Source organism: Poromitra crassiceps (assembly GCF_964638095.1).
Source record: "Poromitra crassiceps genome assembly, chromosome: 1".
Taxonomy (NCBI): domain Eukaryota; kingdom Metazoa; phylum Chordata; class Actinopteri; order Beryciformes; family Melamphaidae; genus Poromitra; species Poromitra crassiceps.
In genome coordinates this window covers 126,955,138-126,975,477 of record NC_139623.1, presented here as the reverse complement: position 1 = coordinate 126,975,477, position 20,340 = coordinate 126,955,138, and the positions used below count along the sequence as shown (strand labels likewise).

General features: G+C 42.0%; 1 protein-coding gene across 1 annotated transcript in view; it reads left to right on the top strand.

The window, feature by feature from the left end:
* hspa4a (heat shock protein 4a) overlaps nt 1–13,433 on the top strand; it is a 65,899-nt gene extending 52,466 nt beyond the window's left edge. The window contains exons 15-19 of the mRNA XM_083640047.1: nt 68–193; nt 2,002–2,109; nt 4,235–4,354; nt 11,261–11,422; nt 12,405–13,433. Of these exons, the coding sequence (XP_083496173.1) occupies nt 68–193; nt 2,002–2,109; nt 4,235–4,354; nt 11,261–11,422; nt 12,405–12,602 (714 nt within the window). The 3' untranslated portion in view covers nt 12,603–13,433. The remainder of the gene's footprint in view (nt 1–67; nt 194–2,001; nt 2,110–4,234; nt 4,355–11,260; nt 11,423–12,404) is intronic.
* The last annotated feature ends 6,907 nt before the right edge of the window (nt 13,434–20,340 follow it).

Genomic DNA, 20,340 nt, shown 5'->3' with positions numbered 1-20,340 from the left:
GTTCTGCAGACTAAGTTAATGCATCAGTTCTGCATACTAAGTCTGTCACACCTTGTGTCTCTTGCAGGGTAAGATGATCATGCAGGACAAGCTGGAGAAAGAGAGGAACGATGCAAAGAACAACGTGGAGGAATACGTTTACGAGATGAGGGACAAGCTGCATGGTGTCCTGGAGAGGTTTGTCAGTGAAGCTGTGAGTAGAGATTTCTTCTTGAATCCTTTAGGTGGCAGTGTAACACACACATTGACTCAAAACAGATACTCTCAGTAGTTGTTGTTATTATTAGTTTATTACAATAAGGCTGACTAATATAGTCTGTGAAGCTGAGTCAGGATTACAAAATATGCATATCTAATATAACTTTTCACTCTATTACCGTCACTCTAGCTGGTAAATTAAGTGAATTTAGGTATTTATCTCCATGAAGCAGTTTGAAATGCCACCGCTTTGTAGAGCCACGTAACAGGCAGCTAATCAGGAACATGTTTGAATCAGAGCCATTGTTTGTTTTGATTGGATTTGATTGGCTCATGGTGAGAGAGAGAGTACAGTCATCAGCAGGTGAGAGAGAGTGAGTACAGTCATCAGCAGGTGAGAGAGAGAGAGTACAGTCATCAGCAGGTGAGAGAGTACAGCCATCAGCAGGTGAGAGAGAGAGAGTACAGTCATCAGCAGGTGAGAGAGTACAGTCATCAGCAGGTGAGAGAGAGAGTACAGTCATCAGCAGGTGAGAGAGTACAGTCATCAGCAGGTGAGAGAGTACAGTCATCAGCAGGTGAGAGAGAGAGAGTACAGTCATCAGCAGGTGAGAGAGAGAGTACAGTCATCAGCAGGTGAGAGAGAGAGAGTACAGTCATCAGCAGGTGAGAGAGTACAGTCATCAGCAGGTGAGAGAGTACAGCCATCAGCAGGTGAGAGAGAGAGAGTACAGTCATCAGCAGGTGAGAGAGTACAGTCATCAGCAGGTGAGAGAGAGAGTACAGTCATCAGCAGGTGAGAGAGAGAGTACAGTCATCAGCAGGTGAGAGAGTACAGTCATCAGCAGGTGAGAGAGAGAGTACAGTCATCAGCAGGTGAGAGAGTACAGTCATCAGCAGGTGAGAGAGAGAGTACAGTCATCAGCAGGTGAGAGAGTACAGTCATCAGCAGGTGAGAGAGAGAGTACAGTCATCAGCAGGTGAGAGAGAGAGAGTACAGTCATCAGCAGGTGAGAGAGAGAGTACAGTCATCAGCAGGTGAGAGAGAGAGTACAGTCATCAGCAGGTGAGAGAGAGAGTACAGTCATCAGCAGGTGAGAGAGAGAGTACAGTCATCAGCAGGTGAGAGAGAGAGAGTACAGTCATCAGCAGGTGAGAGAGAGAGTACAGTCATCAGCAGGTGAGAGAGAGAGTACAGTCATCAGCAGGGACAAAGTTTGAAAACCGTCAACAACTGTTCCTGAGGCATTCAGATAATATAATTTCAAAGAGTTAGCAGCCAGTGTGGGGGGTGATTTGTTACTTCTATATTATTTATCCACCAAAGACTAATTTTATCAACATTTGTGGCTTGGTGAGTGCTGATTTCAGACCCTGTTGCCCTTTTGTAGTTTCAGAACTTTTAAGCTATGTTCATTTGTAAATAGGCTGGTTTCACCATTTTTTCTTTTTCATTTTTTGACTGGGAAATTGATCTTAGATTCAATTCCTGGCAGCATTTAAAAGGTCTTAAAAGTCTTATTTAAACATGATATTTTATATAAAGCTACTCCCCTGTGTATAGATGGAAATTCTCCCTTGTCAAATATCAGCTGGCTTTACATATTTACTGTTTTGGTGGAATATTTTATGCACCGGTTAATCCTGTTATCTCCAGTATCTTTTATTAATATGGTGAGCCCGTTTCGAGTTTAAACCTGAACTGCAGACATTTATTTTTTTTATACTTTCTATTATTGCTGTTTTCTGTATTAAGTCTATCATAATGTGCAAACCTAATCTAACCCTTTCCACAACATGTAGGACCGAGACACCTTCTCATTAAAACTGGAGGACACAGAGAACTGGCTGTATGAAGACGGAGAGGACCAACAGAAACAAGTATACATTGACAAACTGGCCGAGCTGAAGGTAAGCCAAAAGCTCCTTAGTGATAACAGCGTGAAGTGCTGAAATAGCCTACTGTACGCTGCTGGAGGCTGCGCTGTGGTGACCAGTGTGGTTATCAGTGAAAGTCTGAATGGGGAGTTTATCTTTGACTTTGTCTTTGGACTTTTTTTAAATTGGTTGGGGCGCCCTGGTGGTTGAATTGGCTAACTTTCATACCATGTATCTACTAGGGCTGTGGCGATTCACTTATCTCCCGATTCGATACTATCACGATTCTTGGGTGCCGATTCGATTTATATTGCGATTCTTAAGTATTGCGATTCTACGATTATTGCGATTCGATATTACGATTTATTGCGATTTTTGTTTATTTTTTTCTTTTCTTTTTTCAGTTTGTTTGCTTTTTTACACTAGATTAGAACATGGGAAAAGTTGAATCATACACTAGAGACTGTATATTATATATCATGAGTAGGGCTGGGCGATATAGTTAAAAACAGGGGCGGACTGGGATCATAATTCAGGCCGGGCATTAGATACCAAGCAGGCCAGGCCGATATGGGCCAACGCGCGTGAAATTTGGTCCGTTTGAAGCCAGATTTGGGCCGTTTGAAGTCCAATTTTACAATGAGATGCACCCACTTTAACCCTGAAGTGTAATTATTACTTCAGACTAACTAATAAAGTAATAAAACCACTAGTAAACCAGTAGGCGGCGCCTGGCCTGCTGTTCAGTGAGTGGCCTGACTGCAAGCACAAAAAAAAAAAAAAAAAAAAAACTTTTTTTTTTTTTGCGATTATCGATTCTGGAATAAAAGATCGATCCAAAAAATCGTGACATTAAAAATCGCGATACTTAGGTGAATCGATTTTTCCCCCCACCCCTAGTATCTACTGCGTCCTGGGTGCAAATAAAGCAGCTGTGCAATATAATTGTTAAATATAACATTACCGGGGGTCGCTCCAGCGTGTTTACAACCCGTAGCTTCCAAGCTACTATACCACAACAATATTGAAGCGTCCAGCTGCTCCCCCAGCTGACCCCCAGTAATGTTTCGTCTCCACAAAACGTTCCATTCAGTGAACGCCGATTTCTATGGCCCTTGTGTTGTTTTGGTGTGTCTTCTCATGGCGTTCAAACAGCGTTTAGCTGCTTTGCCACCACCTTATGGATTCCACGTATTTGTCGTGTCGCTTCACGCACCGAACCGTGACGCCCATACCGTCACGGGACAAATACATGTACCGAGACACCCCTAATGTTTACTGTATCTACTGACTGTCATTGCTGGATACCAGTTTAGTGGGGCTTACCTTCTCTTCTGTTAATGTTATTTCCATCAGTCTTTTGTGTTGCTGCCTTCGGCTCTGGTGAAATAAAATCGATCTCCTTGCTCAGCTTTAACATGGCAGTGGTTTTCAATTGTTTTGAGAGAGAAAAAGTCCGCTCCTCGGGAAGCCCTTTGTACCTGTGTGTAACGTCGGCTCCGCTAGGCCGGAGGCGGGGGTTTAGTGAAGCCGCGGTCTTGCCTGGTGAGTTGCCGCCGGGGTAGAGGCTTCCCTTCTCCCCGTCGCGCAACTCCCGTTCCCCCGCGCAGTGCATGTGAGTTTGAGTAACAACAAAGTGATATCCATTCTCCTGGCCGATTGTCACATTTGCCCATCTACACTGTAGGTCATTTAGAGGCACCAGTATTTCATAATCAGTTTAAAAGGTCTGTGTATGGATTTAATTTTTAACGTTATACGTTATAGCCTACTTCGGCTATGGGCGGAGGGCAGATATGCGGTCGCTATGACGACCAGGTGTGGGCGGAGGCGAGTAAACTTGCTATGGAAACAGTCTATATCAAGTAGAGACGAGTAAGACCAGGTCGAGTAGAGCTGTACTGTGCTGTTATACAGTATGTGGTGGAAATGAGCCATAAACTACTATACTATTTTTCAAAGGTCTAAAATAGCTATACTGTTACTGTATATACTCTGTATATACTTTATTTTCATGCCAGCAATCATTTTGTAAGTGTCTTTCTTTTCGAATGGTGAACATTTTGGAATCAAACATCTTCCTTCCTTGTATTCATTTATTTTGTCACATTGGATGAGTGAATGAGGAAAAGACGAAACCTGCTGTTCCCTCCTCCAGAAACTGGGCCAGCCTATTCATGAGAGATTCATGGAAGCCGAGGAGAGACCAAAAGCTTTCGAAGAGCTTGGCAAACAGATCCAGATGTACATGAAGATCATTGAAGCGTACAAAACAAAGGTACCACAGCACAGTGCCAGTTGGTAGTGACTAATATCCCCCCCCCCCCACACACACACACACACACACACACACACATAAAATAAAAATGTTGTATCTGTCTTTGTAATAATATATACTATACATTTATTAAATGGACCATCATCATCCTCCGTTCTGATTGGATGACCCAGGGCCCTATCTTAGGGCCCTATCTTCGTACAGGCGATATCCCCTATTAGCGTGTGCCTTAAAGCAGGGAAGATTGCAGTCCGCTGTGTCCAGGTGTTATGCCGAGTTTTGCACCCCCGCCAGACAGCAGCAAAACGCACCCCCATCACCTCACGGGAACATATTGTAATGATTTATACAGAAACATAACTGTTTAAAAATGATATAATTGTTTGGGTAGACGTGACCTCCCTGTTTTTAAGTTAAAACAGCCCCACAATATGGTGGCGATGCATGGTGGTGCGGGGAAGCATAACTCGCCACAACAACGGGCGCAAATGCAGATTAGAGGCGTGCCAAATCATTTATGCACGGCGCAAACGGGATTTGGGCGGTGTTAACCACCAGAATTATTCACAGGGGTGGCCTGGCAAAATACCCGGGCGTTAGATCAATCAAACCAGATTCCTGTCTTGCTGTCCATGTAATACAGTTTGCATGAGGCATGCTGTAATTCTTCCCATACGTAATTTGGATAGGTGTAGGCCTATTGACTGTATATATTATCTCTATCTCATAACGACACCATCACATCAATTCAGGTTATTTTGTTGACTGGGGTGGGACAATAGAAACGTGTTTGCAGTGGGTAAACGGCGGAGACAAAAGAAAAGATTTGAGGATTTACAGTGGACTCAATTAAGGGGCACTTTACACGAGGACGGTTTCCTATGGAAACGGGGAATTATTTTATTTTTTATTCGTTAGTGCCTCCCTTTTAGACGGCGACGGCGAATTCGCGCTTAGGAAACGACACATTTTGGAACCACCCTCCGGAGTGAAATTGTTTGCGACGCTTCCCACTGAGCGGGGCTGAGGGCTCCATGTAATCGCTTTGGAACGGCACATTTCAGAAACTCTGACGTGCCTGCACACGCGACACACGCGATTACGCAATAGCCGTGCGCGAGTTGGCAACCAAATAAAACGTCAGTATGAATGAAGTTTGGCAACATTCAGAATTAAGCTACACTGCGGCCAACTTCAGTTACATGTTCAGAACGTTACTGCTGCGAGGAGCCGATGGCTGTACCCGGTCGGCACAGTCAGCGCTCCCGGTCATCGCTGCTCATTAAAGATTTCCAATAGGCGTTATTCTGATAAACTGGTCACATATATGTTACATTCTCACCCGACAAATATTAAAACTTTAAAACAGTTTGGGGTTTTTTTTAGCTTGAAAAAAGCTTTTTGGCAAGTCTAAATGACTGTGGAAGGCGGACTCTACTTCTGTGTTTAAAAACCGGAAAGACGATTATGAAATGACGTCATGCAGCAGCGTCCTTGTATGGGCAAAGAATAAGGTGACACACTGCCACCTAGCGACCTGGCATGTACATTACGGCGTTTTAAAAATTCAACAGCGCTCATGTAAACAGGGAGAAGGTGTGAAGGAAACGCTATTGTGTCATTTCTTTCAGAAACTGTCCTTGTGTAAAGGGCCCCTAAAACTCGACTCGTGCCGAGGCTTGTGCCAGATCGGCTGTGATGCCAATGACCCTCCCGGTTATTGCAGGTGAAGGTGAATAGCCTATTGCAAGCAGGCTACAATGTACAAGTTTTCTTAATTAATTTACATAGGGGAATTTATGGCGCACCGCCACAACGGGATTTTGACCAAAAAAAAAGTGCACCTGAACGCAACATGCAAGATACCCGCTGAATAAGTGTCATGTCATTCTGGCCAATACTTCTGTTATAGCATTTTAGTCTGGAATATGGAATATCTTTCAACAATCTATGATTTAGCTGCTAAATTGTCAAATACCGCCATCTGCTCGCTACCCAGGCACGTATGTACTGTATGTACTTAACCTAACTAACTTAACCTAACTAACCGGTGTGCACAACATTGTCAGCCTAAACTCCGGCTGACACCCCAAAAACCTACAATCCGCTACAGAAAAATGTATATTGTTTGTTTATTAACTGGCCCCTCGCCTTCTATCATTTAACGAAAGTGGCCCCCGGGCAAAGCAAGTTGAGTATCCCTGACCTATAGGGTGAAATTTTGTTTGTCATTGTAAACCTGCAGCACAGTAATGATGACATGTTCTTCATAGATCTAGCCTTTTAATTTTGCTCTTAAGTGCTTTCTCAAAGTACACCAAATTCATGCATTTTACTTTAAAATGTTAAAAAATATCTTGCGGGGGGGCATGCCCCCGCACCCCACTGGGGGGTCTGTGGTCCCCCACTACAACAACTCAAAATCCTGTGGGAAACACTGTAACTATAACCCCTCCTTGCAATGTGATAAAAGTTTCTCAGTGAATTATAGTTGACTAGTGCAGTGCCCATTGCCCCATGCACCACCCCGTGGGCGCTTCCCCCCCCGCGCACACACTGCATTCTGTCAGGTCCCCCTAAGCGCAAGTTTGAAGTCGATCCGACAAACGCTTCTCGAGATATACGAAGGACAGACATACAGACAGTCCTGGAATAAGTCCAAATTGCATGAAATGCGGCACCACACTCCATCGGGGTCCGAGCAGCGCACTCCCCAAGTTTGAAGTCACAATCGGACAAATGTTTCTCGAGATAAACTGCTTTTTGTGTTGCCAGCAGGTGGCACTATGTCAAATTGCAGGAAATTCACTACTCCGAGTTCCCAGGAGCACACTCCCCAAGTTTGAAGTCAATCGGATGAACGGTTCTCAAGATAAACCACCTTTTGTGTTGCCAGTAGGTGGCGCTGTGCCGAATTGCACGGAATTGAGACTCCCCCTAAGCGCACTCCCCAAAGTGGAAGTCGATCGGACGAAGGGTTCTTGAGATAAACAGCATTTTTTATGTTGCCGTTAGGTGGCGCTATGCCGAATTGCGAAAACGGGGGACTGCACTGCACAATAGGGCACACTCCCAAAGTTTGAAGTCGATCCGACCAGCAGATGATGCTCATCCATAATCAGTTGTGGAAATAGCCAGGTTTTACTCTGGGAACCCTACTTACACAGAATGGGGGTTCCCGGAAGTGGCGTGGCCCTAGAGCACGGATACTCAACTTGCTTTGCCTGGGGGCCACTTTTGCAAAATGACAGGAGGCAAGGGGCCAGTCAATAAACATTAATATAAATTTTTCTGTAGCAGTTTGTAGGATTTTGGGGTGTCAGTTGGAGTTTAGTCTCACATTTTTTGCATAGTTAATACATATACTGTAAGTGCCTGGGTGGCAAGCAGACAGCCATATTTGACAATTTAGCTGGAGCTCAGTCAAATTTGATTCAACCTTAGTTTTCATTGTGAATTAGGAAATTGTCGCGGGGCCACTCTGCACCCTATCGCGGGCCGCATCTGGCCCCCGGGCCGCAAGTTGAGTATCACTGCCCTAGAGGATATTATTTCCGAATGCGTGACTCATTATAGCCTACCATTATAGCCACATAAAAATCTCTTAGAAATCTCACTTAACTAAGGTCACTGAGCTCTACTGATTATTTCCCCTTCACATGAATATTAATGCTGCTTATTCAGCTTACAAATACACCATTCTCTGCTCATTTCATGCTGCCCTGTTTGCAAGACATTTTTTAATTGGAACCTGAGGAGGGATACTGGGCGGCCCCCCTCATTTACTCACATCAAATTAAACAGAGGGTCTTGACAGTGAATGGAGGCCATTCACTGTCAACAACGCTACGTTTACTTTTCTCACTACTGTCAATGACCCTACTTAACCCATTGATACCGGCGCGCGTTCTCTAGAGTGGCCCTCTAAACCTACTGCACGTTTGTAAACAGCCCCTGTAAACCGGACGTTTTGGGAGAAGTTGCCAGAGCGGTCGGCGTTCACTAAAACCTTTATATCTCAGGCTCTGTAGCACATAGAAACATAAAATAAAAAGCATTTGAGAGCTTAACCCTTTGGCTTTTCGTATTATATTTGCCCTAATGTTATTCTTTTATTTTTTTATCTTTAACCCCCCCCCCCCAAAAAAAACGCATTTTAAGAAATGTTAATAAAGATTACGGCAAATGTAACCCTTCCAAATATAAAGCCACGGGTTTAAGCTCACAAATGCTTTTTATTTCATGTTGATAGCTACTATAGAAGCTGAGGAAATAGGTTTTGTTGAACCCTTGACAATTACTGCAGCCTAACGTTAACGTTAAAACATTAGCGACCTCCGTTTTGCAGTCGTCTTGAAATACGGCAAATTCGCCAAAAGTCACTCACCCAATGAGCCTTGGCTAGCGTGTCAACAGTCACATCATAATCTGGGTGTGGAATCTTCTTATTCATTGATGTCTTCGTCCTCAAAGTAAGTTATACTCCGTTCAGTTCATCACTTAGCGTTAGCATTCACTTAGCTTACTGTCTGAGACGCGGCCATGCAGAATTGCCACCGTGCAGCAGAAGAACGTGCAGTAAAACCTTGAGGCTATTGCAGATTGGAACATGAGATAAATAAATCTGAAATTAGGTCAGCAGCATTAATTTCATCCTCTAATACAACAAAAATTTAATGGGAAGTATTGCGGATCGGCGCTTCCTTGATTTGCCCTGTAGTTCGAGCTTTGAAAAACTGTCCACACGGTCGAGGCAACAATAAAAATAAAAAACTACAAAACCCACAATGCATTTCACCTCCGCCACGTCTATTTCAGCAAATCATGATGCATTTAATCGGTCACATGTCTTGAAACAACGATATACACGTACTACGCGTCTGTGTCGCAGCCGGCATGAAAGGTAAAAGGACACGCCCGTTGCCGTCGGTGTTAAAGGGATATACACGCAAATGCTGCATCCGGTATCAATGGGTTAAAGCTGGGGCTTAGGGCTTGAAGGAGCGCAGAACTGAAGACAAATATTCAAAAATCTAACGTGTTTCGCATCCGAATCGCACGGAAACAGGGCACTGCACTCCGTCGGTCGCCATCAGCGCACTCCCCGAGTTTCAAGTCGATCCGACCAACAGTTCTCGAGATACGCGATTACATGGTAATAGGGTACATTATGGCCCAGGTTAAAAGGGAAATAAGAAAATATGAAAAGTAATAAAATAGATGGTTGACAGAGACCTGATTTAAGTTTATTTTGGAATTAAATAGGGGTAGGACCAGATAAGCAGAGGCTTCATTCCTACTCCTTTTCGAACAAATACTGTTATTTCTATTGCAATTATGATTAATATTGTACATTATGTTTTTTCCTTTTTTTGTTTTAAAATGTTTTTAATGTATTGTGTATTATTATTATACTTATTATTATTTTTCATATTCCTGACCTATTTTATATTACAGTTTTCAATCTGCTGTCTGTGGAGACATTCCCGTGCTGGCCTGGAGCATGCACACCAGACATTTCTGCGCGGCCTAGCCAGCTAATTTCCAGTTAGCCTTCTGCTAACTTGAATGGGGATAAATAATTCAGTCGTTTGGCTCTTCTAGGCTTTCCAAATGTTATCGGAACGAATGGATCAAATTCTGAAGTGAAACGACCCCCACATTCTGTGGGGGTTGTGTGACGCTCAAAACTATTTATCCACTGTCTTACAGCCCTGACGGAGTAGGCTACACCGTAGCCTATGACAAATGCTGTATTATCTTGCCGTTGTGTGGTCTCTTTAGCACAGGGGTGTCAGACTCATATTAGGTAGAGGGCCGGATTTGTTCAACTGAGACCTCATGGGGGCCGGATTTTTTTTTTTACTAAAAACCAATTCGACTCATTTATCCATTTACCGGTACTTCACAAAAGAAATACTGCTCTTTCCATTTCTCTTGAAACTGCCTGCATTCCGTGTCAACCTTTCTCTTTTTCGACAGCATCTTGTTGATTCCTTTGTTTTTTGGTAGGTAGCCGAATGCGCGATTCAATTCCAGCGTGGCATCATGGCGGCTTTGTTTACACCTGATGACCTACTGACATACTTCCTTGTAGTGCAGGTTAATTAACTTATGAATTAACTCTTAGCTTGCTTATTAGCCACACGTAGTTCATGATAATGGGGTGCGAATTTAATAATAATAATAATAATAATAATAATAATAAAAATGTTTTGTTTTTTTGTATATTCCAAAACATCTCGCGGGCCAGATGAAACCTGCCCGGGGGCCGGATCCGGCCCGCGGGGCGTATCTCTGACATCCCTGCTTTAGCACATGGTCTCTTTAGCGGGTCCAATGCACAGTTGTTTAAGGAGGGAAGATAGTTTCAGCCAAGTGGCCTTTGTCATGGCAGATTATGTTGTATTATATTGCTCGGAGTGTTCAAACAACACGTTGATAGGTGTTTCCAGTTTTTACGAGACAACAAAGAGCAAAGGAAATGGTCGTGAACTCATTTTCTCAACACCACTTGAATGCAGCACACGTACGCTCAAGTTATGCACTCCACATTTGCATTCTCCTTTTTATTGTGTTACAACCATACAAAAAGAAATAATTCACTTAAGGCTTTGCAGTGTTTTTTTAGAACAGTTAAGTTGGTTAGATTGGATAGATTGTTGCTTATAATAGTTGATTAGATTGTTGTTTATATAATGGTTAGATTGTTGCTTATACGGTATAAAGGTTGGTTAGATTATTGCTTAATAGTTGGTCAGATTGTTGCTTATATAATAGTTGGTTAGATTGTTGCTTATCTAAACCATAGGCTATATGTCAGTGATCTAAACACTTCCATTTTATATATGCCTCCTGAATCAATGGTACCCAAGTGTGACAGCTCACCTGTGCTACTCCCAACAGGAGGAGCAGTACGATCACCTGGATGAGCTGGAGGTGACCCGGGTGGACAAGCAGGTGAACGACGCCATGATCTGGATGAACAGCAAGATGAACCAGCAGAGCAAACAGGCCCTCACTCTGGAGCCTGCGGTCAGAGTGGCAGAGATCCAGGCCAAAACTAAGGTAATGACAGACACTGCATGACCTTAAAAAGGCCTAAAGGAATGTGAAAATGCTCTTGATTAGGTATAGCTTACCAGGCTCTTAAAAAAAAATTAAAGACGGAAGAAGTACAAAATGCAGACAGCATACTTGATTACAAAAAAGACAAGTAAAAAATTAAGACAGCATACAAACCACTGGATTACATTTCATTTCATTTCATTTTTATTTGTTCTGACCAAACACAATACAAGAAACATACATACAATATATCTTTAACAGGTTACAGGTTTGGCCAGAAAGGAGCAGGATGAAGAAAACTTATTATACCTGCCCCTTTCTCAAAAAAATTGTAAAAAAACAAACATAGATGGTCTGCCTAATTTGATAGCAGTCATTTGAAATAGACGCTACATCATGGCCTCGGAGAAACAAAATTCTAATTAATAATTAGCAATCTTGTGACTATGACGCAATCATGTCACATGAGAACAAACAAAATAAGAAAATCATCCAGATACTTCATACTGGTTAATTATTCTTTTCCTATACATTTTTTTAAACTGGAGAATACCCCTACAACTCTTTAAATCATTCGGTAGAGAGTTCCAAAGTTTAATACCTGTAACTGAAACACACATCTGTTTTAAGGTGGTCCGTGCAAATTGATGTCTAAAATTATATTTCCTTCTGTGGTCCTCCTCTAGAGAAACAAAAACAAACAATTTCTGCAAGTTACACACAAAAAATAAAAAATAAATGACAATATCGCAAAAAGAAAACTTGTGGGGTAGAAGAAGAAAAAGGCCTGCTGCCATTTTTCAGCAGTGATTTAAATTAATAGTACAAACGGAGTGTTTATTTGCCAATATGCAATGCAACTATTTCACAGTTCGATAACCCCCCCTTCTACTGAGAATAAGTGTGACCAAAAAAAGGCTTCTGAAAAAAATGGCAATTTTGTCCCCCGTCTCTAACCATCAGTTTCTCTTCCCCCGTCCAGGAGCTTTACTCAGCCTGCAACCCTGTGGTTTCCAAACCCAAGCCCAAGGTGGAGCCTCCCAAGGAGGAGAAAACTGAGAACGGGCCAGTGAAGGGACAGGAGGGGCCAGAGGGCCAGCCCTGTAGCCCGGACAAGACGGCGCCCTCCAGCACGGAGCAGCCCACGGCAGACAATAAGCCTGATATGGACATTGATTAAATGCTGCAGCTGCCAGTCTAGCACTCCACCTCTGTTTGTCCTGCTACTCGCTCCCGGTTCTCTCCTTCTGAGATTGTTCTTGACGATATGGTTAGACTACGATATGGGAGTATTCTCTATAAATACTATTCAGCCTTCTCGGCATGTAGTTTCTCAGCTTCTTTGCTGGATACAAAAATATATATATATTGCATATTAATTATAAATATTGGAACGGTCTAGTTAATGGCATAAAAGTTTGTGAGCGTGAAGATGGAACCTGCTTTCTGTGTGTCGCTTTGATGGCTGTTTTATTCAAGATTGTTTTGCTAGGCATGTCCTCAGCGCACTTCGGCTAAGAATGTCTGATTCTAAGAATTGTAAGCAAACAGGTCATGCAGGAGAAAACTAGTTATAGACACAAGATTCATGAAAATCTTAGATATTGCAGTATGTCTAAATGGGGAATAGATCAAGTGGCAGCTGTGGGGGGAAAAGCAGATTGTTCCCAGTTGTACATGACAAATGGTGCATTTTTCTCACTACGAAAGAACTCGTAATTGCTGGATTATCATGTACGTATTTAGTTCAAAAGGAGTCAGTTTTGAAGACTTAAAGGGTAGAGTTTTGGCACTTACCTGTACTGTATGTTCACTAGATACTACCAGTTACTGTCATGCAGTATTTCATTGTTTGGCTTTTCTCATTCAAAAGCAATGGTCTGTGGGTTGTTCTCTGGTATTGTTTTTCTACTTAACAAGAGTGTGAATGTTGGTGCAAAGAAACACCTGCCGGGTGCTGCTGCCGTTACCAGTCACCGGAAAAAGCAAAAATAAATCTTGACAATTTCGAGTCTGAGAATTATTTGTGAATGCATGATGGGACCCAAGAAATTGTATTTTGACTACGTATTTGCTATTGGTGTACCTCAGAGGGAAATCTCTTAAAGGAGAATTTCGTTTTTTTTTTAACCTGGACCCATCTCCTGGCAATAATTATGATTTGGCCACTCACCCAGCGATGTCCGTGGCGTTTCTGGCCGTCCTAGCGTTGTTTTGAGATCAATAGCGTCCAAGTCAGTTGTAAAATGGAGCTGATTTGGGGCCAAGTGTGAGCCTGTTTTTCCTGCATCTAAATAGCTATTTTTATTCCCGTTTTCGCCACATATCGTAATAATGTGATCCCTCAACATCCACCAGAGGGATATTTCGCCCCAGGCCATTTCCTGGACTCTCACAGGGATCAAATTACCTCAAACGTGATCTCGGTCACCAAGTCTCGTGAAGTCCCGCGATACTTTCCTGCCGGCTGGCCAACTACAGGTACACGCTTTGCGGTGGTGGTTTTAGCGTAACCTATGTGGGGTTTGGCGTAACCTATGTGGGATTCGAAATAACGAAGGTTGATAAGTTGAGGGGGCATCCTTCACGCTAATTTGAGTAATTTCACCATTTTCATCCTCCGTGTCTAACGTCCCTCGTCTGTTCAAACAAAGCAATGAAAAGGAGAGCGAGCATGCAATCAGATGCAGATCAGTGACACCATGTTCAGCTTCTTTTTCTCGCGATATGAGATTTCATCTCAACGATACATATTGTGATGTTTTGATATTGCGATATATCGTGGGACGATATATTGTGCAGCCATATAAAAATGGACAAAACATTACAACAGAATGAATTTAATGAAGTAGGTAAAATGACTATTCTCATAATCTGATGATCTTTGGCTCCATCTTGTGGATACACTGTTCAAGTTTCACAAAGTAAAACTGAGTCAACAATCACAGTGAGTTTAGGTAGAGTTGAGTGTGAATCCAAACAATTGCCACAACAATGTTGCCTTTTCACCATTGTCACACCACACTAAATAATGAAAAGCCAGACAGACATTTTTTCTAATGTTTCTCTGTTTGACCTTAGTTTGCTCACTTGCTGGCTTGCAGGGAAGAACCACTGAGGAAGAACCCAAGTGGGATACACAACACTGATCCAGAGAGGGATGAAAATGTGAGTGAATTCAAAATTTGTATTCCAAAATACTACACACTACACAGAATTCTTGCAAAGCAAATAATTGAAAATGAAAGCACCGTTACATTTCATAAAATATTGTATGAGAGGGACAAAAAACCAGCACTCAAAATAAATCCTTTTGGGTTGTTTTATTACCTTCAAGCAGTGACAATGAACGTTTCGGCGTAAGCCTTCCTCAGCATTGTGCTGACAGAAGACGGACATGACGTATAAATAGTGTCAAACCGGAAGTACAATCAATTACATTATCAAGTATTGGAAATATCTCACACCATAAAATAACGAATATAATATCAAAAACATCAGAGAATATCAAAAAAGATAAGGTACAATTTTAAACAGTACACTTGTATTTAAGTCTGTATATATTACACAGCAGGAATGCAACAATGTTTTGCATACGAGAAGAATGAGGCTGGATGGCCACACTTGTGTTAAATAAGCACAGATGGAAAGTCAACATATTAGAATAACAAAAATCAGTAAGAAAATATTAAAATAGAATTAGAAAAATAATTAGAAAAATACATAATAAAATGTATATAAGTGAATGCATTGGATGGAGATACTGCAGGTCCACACATGACGCTCCCACACTGCATTACAGTGCAAGAGCATCATGCGCGAACCCACAGCACATCCACCCAATGCACCCCCTAAAGAAAACAACCTAGCAAAAGTTCTTCATTCAAGCCCTTGGGGTGTTCTGTCTGCAAGGTATGTATCCAAAATGCCTCTCTTTGTAACAGGGCCTTGTCTCTGTCACCCCCCCTCTTCAGTGGACTGACCTGTTCTATACCCTGGAACCTGAGGGAACACACGTCGTGACCAAACTCATTAAAATGCCTGGCGACAGAGGATTTTACGTCTCTGTTTCTAATGGGGGTGACAGAGACAAGGCCCTGTTACAACGAGAGGCATTTTGGATACATACCTTGCAGACAGAACACCCCAAGGGCTTGAATGAATAACTTTTGCTAGGTTGTTTTCTTTAGGGGGTGCATTGGGTGGATGTGCTGTGGGTTCGCGCATGATGCTCTTGCACTGTAATGCAGTGTGGGAGCGTCATGTGTGGACCTGCAGTATCTCCATCCAATGCATTCACTTATATGCATTTTATTATGTATTTTTCTAATTATTTTTCTAATTCTATTTTAATATTTTCTTACTGATTTTTGTTATTGTAATATGTTGACTTTCCATCTGTGCTTATTTAACACAAGTGTGGCCATCCAGCCTCATTCTTCTCGTATGCAAAACATTGTTGCATTCCTGCTGTGTAATATATACAGACTTAAATACAAGTGTACTGTTTAAAATTGTACCTTATCTTTTTTGATATTCTCTGATGTTTTTGATATTATATTCGTTATTTTATGGTGTGAGATATTTCCAATACTTGATAATGTAATTGATTGTACTTCCGGTTTGACACTATTTATATGTCATGTCCGTCTTCTGTCAGCACAATGCTGAGGAAGGCTTACGCCGAAACATTCATTGTCACTGCTTGAAGGCAGGGGCGGTTTTAGCATCAGAGCTTTGGGTGGGCTCAGCCCACCCAAAGGTCATGGACCACTGAACCCCTAGGGGGGTCCGGGGGCATGCCCCCCCGAAAGAAAATTTTGTACAGTTTCAAGTAAAAATGGATCAAACTGGCGCACTTTGAGATCAAAATGAAGAGACTAGATCTATGAAGAACTACACACATCAATATCTTCTTTACCGTTCTGTGGTTTTACAGCAATGAAAAAATAATTATTTCCCTATATATACTATATATATTCTGCATACAGGTTACTATATGGTAGAATTATGCTTGCATAAATAATACCAAAATCACTTCAGGGGAGTTTCAAGTAAAGTAACATTTTGCTTTGTAGGCAAAACAAAAGTAAAATTAAATCAAAAGGGAACTTCCTAACTTATTGGCTGGAATAATATTCCGACAAGATAATAATATACTGTAAGCACTAAAGCAGGAGTTTGCAGTCAACTAGTTGAAATTAATATGTGGCAGTATTTGTGGGGGTCAAAATCTATGTAGGGTGTACCACCACAAATAGATCAGTGTATGGGAAACACTAGTCGTGTTTCCATTACCCTCACAAATGCGCAAAATCTAAATATCGCAATAGAAAGTGGGTAATGGAAACACGTAAATTTCGAAAAACCTCCCAAATATCGCAAAAAGTTTTTGCGCTCTCATGAGGTGGTTTTTCAGACGTGTCGATATAGCAGTTTATCGCAAAAGCGTAATGGAAACACATTTTTCGCATTTGCATGTCATGTGACCCATTCTCCTTTGGAAAAGGAGCGGAAAATGAAAGGAAAATGAGGGAGAAAGGGTTCGATAAACCGTGGCAAAACCTCCGCAGCAAGTGGAAAACTTTGAAGCAACGCTACCTAGCAGAAAGACGAGTGTTGTGCAAAAGCGGAGCTGGGGAAAAAAGATCATGTTTAATGACAGAAATCAGTCCATGGTGACAGGCTGCCTGTCTGTGTGCGCGCAGGTGTAGGCTACCTTTTTTCCTCTGCCTCTCGCGCTCACTGCATTCACCGTAGCCAGCAACATGTTCTTTTGAATTGATATTCAGGCTCGTTTATATGCGTTGTAACTTCATGTGGTGATTTTCATTGACCGTTGGTTGGATTTGAGCATGCAGGGGACGGGATTTGGGGCAGATCCCCGTGCGTAATCACTGTGGCAGCTGCTGCAACGGGGAATTGCGTTCAGGTGTGTGCGCCGTCACTCAAACTCAACTTCAATGGAAACGCCTACAAGTCGCAATTGTACATTGTCGAAGTTGTAGAAATATCGCAATTATTTTGCGAAAAACTGTAATGGAAACACAGCTACTGACTATTAAATTGTGTGACTAGAAAGACACCAATAAATCTGAGAAAATGTACTTTAATTTTGAACAACAGCACTACAACGGTGGCATTACAAATGGTATTATGAAATTATTGTGTGAAAAAACAAGAATGCCACTTTTTTCATGAACTTTAAGCAGAAAATTAAAAAATAGTTTTAAAGCAAAAATAAATAATAGATAAAGATCATTTTAACATTGGCTCAACCAGCCCATCTTACTGACCACCAGGGGTCCTGGTCCTTAATCCCTTTTTATTACTCCCATGCCACTGGTACTGTACACAAACAAGGCTGTTTAAATATCTGCCTTGCACTCCCTTAGAGCAGGGGTGTCAGACTCATATTAGGTAGAGGGCCGGATTTGTTCAACTGAGACCTCATGGGGGCCGGATTTTTTTTTTACTAAAATCAATTCGACTCATTTACCCATTTACTTCACAAAAGAAATACTGCTCTTTCCATTTCTCTTGAAACTGCCTGCATTCCGTGTCAACCTTTCTCTTTTTCGACAGCATCTTGTTCAGGGGCGGACTGGGATCATAATTCAGGCCGGGCATTAGATACCAAGCAGGCCAGGCCAATACGGGCCGACGCGCGTGCCGGCGTCAGAAAAATTTGGGCCGTTTAAAGCTCAATTTGGGCCGTTTGAAGCCAGATGTGGGCCGTTTGAAGCCCAATTTGGGTCGTTTAAAGCCAGATTTGGGCCGTTTGAAGCCCGATTTGGGCCGTTTGAAGCCCAATTTGGGCCGTTTGAAGCCCAATTTGGGCCAAGTCCAATTTTACAATGAGATGCACCCACTTTAATCCTGAATAAAGTAATAAAACCACTAGTAAACCAGTAGGCGGCGCCTGGCCTGCTGTTCAGTGAGTGGCCTGACTGCGGGCACAATTTTTTTTTTTTTTTTTTTTTGCAGGCCAGGCCAGGCCAGGCCACCGGGCATTTGCCCGACGTGCCCGATTATGCAGTCCGCGCCTGATCTTGTTGATTCTTTTGTTTTTTGGTAGGTAGCTGAATGCGCGATTCAATTCCAGCGTGGCATCATGGCGGCTTTGTTTACACCTGATGACCTACTGACATACTTCCTTGTAGTGCAGGTTAATTAACTTATGAATGAACTCTTAGCTTGCTTATTAGCCACACGTAGCTCATGATAATGGGGTGCAAATTTAATAATAATAATAATATATATATATATATTTTTTTTAATATTCCAAAACATCTCGCGGGCCGGATCCGGCCCGCGGGCCGTATCTCTGACATCCCTGCCTTAGAGGGAAATAACAAGCCTGTAAGAACTTTTATTGAGATACTGAACTAACATCACAGCAAGACATAAGTGATGCCATGCACGCATGTTAAGCTATCGTCATCATCACATCAGACAGGCTGTGTAAAGCAGCCACTTGCGATTCTGAAGGGCTTAATTTCATTCAGATAACAAGGGACCCGTTTGAAAATGTTTGTCACTTATGCCCATATGTTTCTCAAAAAACATCACATCCATTTACACCCGCTTACTGCGAGCTAGCATGACATGGCTGGCTGGTGCCATGGTAGCCTACCTACCTTCCTCCAGTCCACCTGTTTGTCTGGCAGGCACAGCGACAAGTTATTTTGTGTAGCCTACGACAACGTTACGTGCTAATTTGCATATCAATATGCGCTAATTAAGATTGATTGATTGATTTTTATTAAATGTGTCATGCACTTGACAGTGCCCAGCCCTCATGGGCTTACAAGACACACATATGATATATTATGCAGTACAACATACGCCAACGCCGCAGTAATAAAACTAAATCACAGCATAACATGATTTATTCATTTAATGCTAATTAAGTAACTACTAACGACTCTGACTGCTCAATGCTCACCTCAGTTTCATTGATCATGAGTGGGGAGAACGATTGTGTGGACTGTGGAGGACCACTTCGCTGCTGTACTGTGTGTGTGACCTGTGTGAAGTGATGTGGGATTAGGCAGATAGATGGAGGAGGGAGCACCTGCGCAGCCGCGGTTCTAGAAACTTTTCGGGTGGGCTGAACCCCCCTAAATTTTTGTCTCAGCCCACCCTAAGAACATAGAGGGGGGGGGAAACATGCACACAGCGCATTGAGTGTAGTCAGAAACTGCTACTAATGACCACCATGGATTTGGAGAGGGATAAAAAAAAAAAAAAAAAAGGGGTTTTTGCCTCTATTTTTTTGGGTGGGCTGAGACTATTTTTGGGTGGGCTAAAGCCCACCCAAAAACGGCCTAGAACCGCCCCTGCTTGAAGGTAATAAAACAACCCAAAAGGATTTATTTTGAGTGCTGGTTTTTTGTCCCTCTGTTATTTTTTGCGCCTTGCACCGTAACTTTTTGAAACTTTTTGAGAGTGCTCACCAGTCATGACTTTCAGTCACTGACTCTTTGGACAATAAAATATTGTATGAACTCTTATATTAACATTGTATCATTTTAAAATGGTAGTTTAAAAATCCAAAGTAAATCAAAATTATATTTCAAATGTTCATTGTCACATGAATCTATATTATAATGTTGGGGACTATTTTTCAAGGCCTTTAACTTTCATGTAGATATATGCCTACATTTCAAATATATACATGCATATAAGTGCACGAAATAATCATTTGATCCCTTGCCGATTTTGTAAGTTTGCCCACTGACAAAGAAATGAACGGTATATCATTGTAATGGTAGGTTTACTTTAACAGTGAGAGACAGAATATAAAAAAAATCCAGGAAATCACATAATATAAAAGTTATAAATTGACAGAGATGGGAAGTAACGAAGTACAAATACTTTGTTACTGTACTTAAAGCAGCTACGAGCAACTTTTT